Raw genomic sequence first — 6969 nt, 5'->3', positions numbered from 1 at the left:
GAAATGATAGGAACTTTTGGGAGTACTGGAAAACCTGTGTTTCTGTCAAAGAGCGGTTTATGATCGGAGACCCAAATTAATGGTGCAAATGAATGGTATTGACGTAGAAAGTTTATGGTTAATAACAGAACTGACAAAGCGTAGATCTGACCAGGGAAAACCTCTTACCAGCTGAGACATGAATGAACGTCTCCACAAAGCACATGAACGTCTCCACAAAGCAAATAAGTCCAGGTGATTTACTCTCACAGACTGTCTGAGTTAGTTACTTCTTCAAAATATGCATGCACATCAACTTCAAAAGGGAAATAGCCCAAATTATCAATAACACAGAGACAGACAACACATAGACAGACAACACAAATTAGACTAACAACACATAGACTGGATGGACAGCAGATAGCCTGGACCACAACACAACAAATGTATAGCTAGAATTTTTTTTTCAGACTAATCATATTTTTTCCTTGGGATCCAAACAGGAATTCATTGTCCCAGATCAGCAAGCAGCAATTTTAAGAATACAGTCATCCAGATCCCTTAAGTTGGAATAGATCATTTTGGTTGTATGATGTGTTGTGGTTATTATCATGTAGGGTGGTAAGTTTAAATTATTGTATATTGATAGAAATTTAAGGTTTTTCTATTTCAAATACTGTATGTTAATAGAAATTTAAGGTTGTTTTTATTTAAATTATTGTATATTAATAGAAGTTTCAGGTAATTTTCTTAGACTATATTGTATATAAGCTGTTTATTTAAAATATGTAAAGTTCTAGATTTATAATTATTTTTATTGTAAGTAGACTGTTAGTGTTAGGTAAAAAGACAACTTTTAAACAAAAAGGGGGGGGGGCTGGTGAGATGGCTCAGCGGCTAAGAGCACCCGATTGCTATTCCAAAGGTCCTGAGTTCAAATCCCAGCAACCACATGGTGGCTCACAACCGTCTCGTAAGGAGATCTGACTCCCTCTTCTGGAGTGTCTGAAGACAGCTACAGTGTACTTACATATAATAAATAAATAAATCTTTAAAAAACAAACAAACAAACAAACAAAAGGGGGATATGACGTAGAAGTTTCTGGATATGTCATGCGATGCAGACTCACATGGTGTTTTGCTGAGGCAAGGCCCATGGGAGCACACGTGATGTTTGGAGAGAGCATAAATAGAACTCAATGGACAGTGATGGCACAAAGCCTTGCAATGCTTCATTGGTCTTGAGGCTTCACTGGTCTTCACTTCATTGAGAGAGACACAGTAGAGAACATCTCACTGCATCCCAGCTGATTCTGGGTGCTCCTGCTGACTAGTGCCAATTTGGGGGAGGCCTGGCTGTCCCTGTGCCACTGCTGTGGATTTGTGTTTGCTATCCTGACATAATTGAACTGGACTGCTGGTATCCTGACGAATGGAGATTGGAATCACCCCCAAGAACTCCTAAACAGGTCGACATACCCTTATCCGCTTTACCATCTTTTCTCGCCTACCTTTAGACTGTGAGCTAGAAGGGGGCTGGTCAAAGTATTAAAGAACTCTTATTAAAAGTAAGTTTATATTGGATATTAGCCCAAAGAGTACACATGGAGGGACCCATGGCTTCAGCTGCATATGAAGCAGAGGATAGCCTTATTGATCATCAATGGGAAGAGAGGTCCTTGGTCCTTTGAAGACTGGATACTGCAGTGTAGGGAAATGCCAGGGCAGGGAAGTGGGAGTGGGTGAGTGTACTGACTAGTTTTGTGTCAACTTGACACTGGCTGGAGTTATTACAGAGAAAGGAGCTTCAGTTGTGGAAATGCCTCCACGAGATCCAGCTTTAAGGTATTTTTCTCAATTAGTGATCAAGGGGGAGAGGCCCCTTCTGGGTGGGACCATCTCTGGGCTGGTAGTCTTGGGTTCTATAAGAGAGCAAGCTGAGCAAGCCAGGGGAAGCAAGCCAGTAAGGAACATCCCTCCATGGCCTCTGCATCAGCTCCTGCTTCCTGACCTGCTTGAGTTCCAGTCCTGACTTCCTTCAGTGATGAACAGCAATGTGGAAATGTAAGATGAATAAACCCTTTCCTCCCTAACTTGCTTCTTGGTCATAATGTTTGTGCAGGAATAGAAACCCTGACTAAGACAGTGGGCTAGTGAGCAGGGGGAGGGGGGATGGGATAAGGGGTTTTCAGAGGGAAAACTAGGAAAGGGGATAACATTTGAAATGTAAGTAAAGAAAATACCCAATAAATAAATAAGTAAACAAACAAACAAACAAATAAATAAGAAGATAACCAGAGAAGACATTAATAATCAGTCAAAAAAGGTTAAGAAAAAAAGTAGGTTTAGAGAGAGACTGTGTTAGAGTTTGTATCTGAATGTTTGTGTATGTGTGAGTGAAGGGTAGGACTCTCATTAGGGCTAGGGGTTATTTAGTGTTGGAGTCAGGTTTATAGTCAGGTTTATTTTTAGGGTAAGCTTTATGGCTAACTTTAGGGTTATGGTTAGGATTCAAAATAGGGACATGATTATTGTTAGAGAAAAGACTAGGATAATGAGGACAAGCACTATTAGGGCTAGGGTCAGGGTCAGGATTAGGGTAAGATTTAAGTCTAGGATTAAGGTTAGGGTTAAGTTTAGTAGTATTGTTAAGCCTGGGTTAGGATAAGATTAAATATTAAGGTTAGGAAAAGAGTTAAAGTTATAGTTAGGGATACAGTTAGGTTTATGAATTGGGTTAAAGTTATGGTAAGACTTGTGATTTGTGTGTGTGTGTGTGTGTGTGTGTGTGCAAGAGAGAGAGAGAGAGAGAGTTTGTGGATAAATGTATGTATGTGATTCTTTGATACTCTGCATGTCTGTGGTGTGTGTGTGTGTGTGTGCGCGCACACACACACACACACACACACACACACACGTGCGTGCGGTCATATTTAGTGTTTATTTTAACAATAATGTTAGGGAAAGGATCTAAGAAACTAAGCATTAGATTACTGCTACCATTTAGCCTATGGTTAGGTTTAGGGCTATGCTTAAATTTAAGATTGTGTTTAGACTTAGAAATGGGGTTTGGGTTAGGATTATGGTTAGGGTTAATGCTATGAATAGGTTTATGTTAGAGTTAGAAATAGGATTAGGTTAGGTTTAGAGCCTAGTGTTAATGTTAAGGGATTATGTTTGGGTTAGTTTTGGAATTAGAGTTAGGGCTAGGTTGTTTTTTTTTTTTTGTTGTTGTTGTTGTTGTTTTGTTTTTTGTTTTTTGTTTTTTGTTTTTCAAGACAGAGTTAGTTTCTCTGTGTAGCCCTGGCTGTCCTGGAACTCACTTTGTAGACCAGGCTGCCCTCGAACTCAGAAATCTGCCTGCCTCTGCCTCCAGAGTGCTGGGATTAAAGGCATGCGCCACCACGCCCGGCTGGGCTACATTATTTTCATGGTCAAGATAGGTTTTGGGTTGCAGTGTGTGTGCTGGAGAGATGGCTCAGTGGTTAAGAGCACTGACTGCTCCTCCAGAGGTCCTGAGTTCAATTCTCAGCAACCACATGGTGGCTCCCAACCATCTGTAATGGGTTGATCCGATGCCCTCTTCTGGTGTGTCTGAGGAGAGCAACAGTGTACCCACATACATAAAATAAATAAATATTAAAAAAGAAAAGATAGGTTTAGGGTAAGTGTTACTATTGGCATTAAGGTTAGACGTCGGTGTAGGTTAGGGCATGGTTAGGGTTAGGTTTAGAGTTATGCTTAGTGTTAGGGTTAGTATACTGTTATGGTTAGAATAGTTTTTGGCTTGTGGTTATTATTTGAATTAGTAATAAGTTGGGGTATTGTGAGGTTATAAGTAGGGTGGCGCAAGCCTTTAATCCCAGCACTCCGGAGGCAGAGGCAGGTGGATTTCTGAGTTCGAGGCCAGCCTGGTCTACCAAGTGAGTTCCAGGACAGTCAGGGCTATACAGAGAAACCCTGTCTCGAAAAACCAAAAAAAAAAAAAAAAAAAAAAAAAAAAAAAAAAAAAAAAAAAAAAAAAAAAAAAAAAAAAGTAGATTCATTTCAAGATTGGGGTAAAAGCTTTTGATAGAGAAAATTTGAAAATTTGGATTATCATTAGTAATAGGAATAAGTGTTAGGATTATGATTTTAATATGGACTTAGAGGTGGGGTTGGTGTCATGGATATGCTCATTTTGTAGTTAGGGTTAGTGCTAGGTCTAATCCTAGTGCTTGGGATAATAAAGGGTTCTTGTTACAGATAGAGGCAGGGTTAATATTAAATTTTTGCTTTTGTTAGGATTTATGGTTAGAAATTGGGGATAGTGTTAAGGTTATGATTAATAGTAGGGATAAGAATATGGTTATTTTTAGCATTAGGAATGGGCTATGGTTAGATTTAGGGTCAGGATTAGGTTTAAGACAAGGCTAGCCTAAGAGTAAGATTTAGGGTTAGCATAGAACATATTTATGTTTAAGTGTAGGGCCATACTAATTGTTAAGAACATTACTATGATTAGGTAAGGGCTGCTTACCATTCAATTGCAAACTTTAATTTAAAATTTTCTTTGCAATTTATAATTTGGAGTCAAAATATATGATATACATCATCATATTGAATTTCTACTTGATTCTTGTTTTCTTTTGGCTTTTTAGTGCTGAAAATAAATTCTGTACCCAGGATTTCACCCATACTATATAAGCTCTTTATCACTAAACAGTACTCCCATCCTCTGAGTGTTGATAAATGGGAGAGCTATGAGTGTAAAGAAGTAATTCTACTGTTTCAATTAGTCAAGGATACAAAGAAATGCCCTAGAAAAACAGCTAAAAGAGGGCATCTAGTGCATACAGAGTGTCTTGAGCAGTGATAGATAATTTCTGTTGCTAAGGCATGCTTTTTCAACATATCCTGTTTTACTGTCAAAATATTTTTTTAAAAAATATGGGTGAAGTAAACAGTAACCATTTTACTAAGAAGTACTGTAATTACATGGCCATCATTGCAATTATAGCCTGTATTGCTGTTTACAGAACTTTATCCTCAAACCATGTTGTGAAATTTCAGTTGTCTGAACCTCTGTTGATTCATACTGAAAAAATTACAGGAAACTTAAACAAGGACATTGAAATTTTAATTGCTTCTGAAAAATGCATCTGTCATACTTCATGCAAACTAATATTTTCTTAATTCTTTTCTACTCTGACGAATATTCTCCTTTGAAATTTAATGATCAGAATAATAATTCTGTTCCAGATGGTGATGGATGTTAGCTGGAGAAACTCCTAGAATTTGCAAGGTGTATTTCAAAATGTAGTCCCTACAGAAAATGTCTCTTTTATCTCATTATTTTCTGTAACCATGAAAATGACTTTGGCCCCGGATATTTGTGTTAACTAAGGGTGTTGAATAGGTAAATATAGTTCCAATAAACCCTTTATTAGTTCCTAACTGATTCCTAGTTCCTTCTCCCATTCATGAAGGCTGTGAGGACCCACGTTGGTGACAAACATCCTCTGATGCCTAAGGCTTAGCCAAGATCAACCTTCTGTACACTTTTGCTTTTGTGACATTGAAAGTTAAGAGTCCTAAGTATCACCCACCACTGTGCCACCATTCCAATTCCCAGTAGATAAAAGACACAATGGCCAGAAGATGGTTCAAATCAGCTTTACTAATGGATGGGTCAATGCACCTGAAGTCTGAGGCTAAGTGAAGATTCTTCCTTCCTCTCTGAAGTGATGACAGCTGAGCCTTCTTGGTTGGCTCACAAATTTATCCACCCAGTGAGAGAGAGAGAGGTTGGAATGTGGAGAACTGGTATTGGATGGGTCCTCCATGTGCAGGTCCTGTTGAGTCTGTTTATGGCATAGAGACTGGAAGTCCAAAAGCAGGTCCAAGACAGACAGGAAAAGAGAGAGAAGTAGGAGGATAAGTAAGAAGGGACCATCAGCACATTATCTCCCTCAAGTAGAGAAAGTCAGCCCAAAGATGCCCAAGTCCCATCAACTACAACCATCCCTGAAGTCACATCATTTGCACGTTAGGTTAGGAATGTTGTGAGAGAATCTTCTATTTGACTTAGCAGAAAATATAAGGTAAAAATGAAAAGTAGATGTGAACCTGGGTCAGAAACTCAATGTAATACTCCATAAGTGGTTAAGTACTATATTTTTGGAGCCCTTAGGCACAATGGACAGTTATTCAACCTGCCTCAGAGAAAATGCCCTATGTACCCAATTTCCCCATATCTACTTTGGAACCCTAGAGTATACACATTTTATTGCGAACATATCTTAGGAAATTGCTGATTTCATAAGGTTGATTCAAGACTTAGGGCTGATTATCAGAAAAGATTTCCTCTTTATTCAGCCAAAGAAGAATATTTCTCTGTCCTCCTATGACCGCATCACTAAGCGAAGCACAATATAATTTGAACAGGAAAAGGCATTAATTGTTTCTAAGCCTTGGGCTAGATATGAATCTATATGTCAGTGGGTGTTAATACCTTCACAGACCGTGAAAAGAGTTACTGGAAGCAGGAGTATAAGTTCTTAAGTCATCTGACCCTTAAACATTAAGCTCTGAACTCTTTTTCTGTCCTTGACTCTGGACACTTTTTCTAAGGACAGCTGAGTAAGGAAAACTCTACACATTCAGGAAACAACTACGACAAGGGGGCTGTTCCTGTGTCACACTAAACAGTTTCCTTTGGCAGCGTTGGCCAGAGAGTTTTTGAATTTGTCTGAAGATTTGTTACAGCTAGGAGGCTCAGCAAAAGTACAACAGTAAAATCTTTTCAAGCTAGTGACAGAGGAGTTTCACAGCAAGCACGATGGAGTGAAGAGTTTCATACAATTGTTTCTGGAACAGGAACTCTTTTTTTCTAGACAGTAGTAAAACTCCTAATTCCTAGCACTCTAAGACCAATCACCTTTCCTATTTTTCTACTTATTTTCTATGTCTGTCTTTTTTTTTTTTTTTTTTTTTTTTTTTTTTTTTTGA

The 6969-nt window shown here is 38.5% G+C and overlaps 1 protein-coding gene across 1 annotated transcript in view; it reads right to left on the bottom strand.

Moving 5' to 3' along the window:
* Positions 1 to 5618: 5618 nt before the first annotated feature.
* Frmd3 (FERM domain containing 3) overlaps positions 5619 to 6969 on the bottom strand; it is a 174383-nt gene continuing 173032 nt past the window's right edge. The window contains exon 15 of the mRNA XM_021200071.1: positions 5619 to 5840. Within this exon, the coding sequence (XP_021055730.1) occupies positions 5827 to 5840 (14 nt within the window). The 3' untranslated portion in view covers positions 5619 to 5826. The remainder of the gene's footprint in view (positions 5841 to 6969) is intronic.

Source organism: Mus pahari, chromosome 6 (genome assembly GCF_900095145.1).
Source record: "Mus pahari chromosome 6, PAHARI_EIJ_v1.1, whole genome shotgun sequence".
NCBI classification, from domain to species: domain Eukaryota; kingdom Metazoa; phylum Chordata; class Mammalia; order Rodentia; family Muridae; genus Mus; species Mus pahari.
Note: the sequence above shows the minus strand (reverse complement) of the source record. Positions and strands in the feature narration are given on the sequence as shown.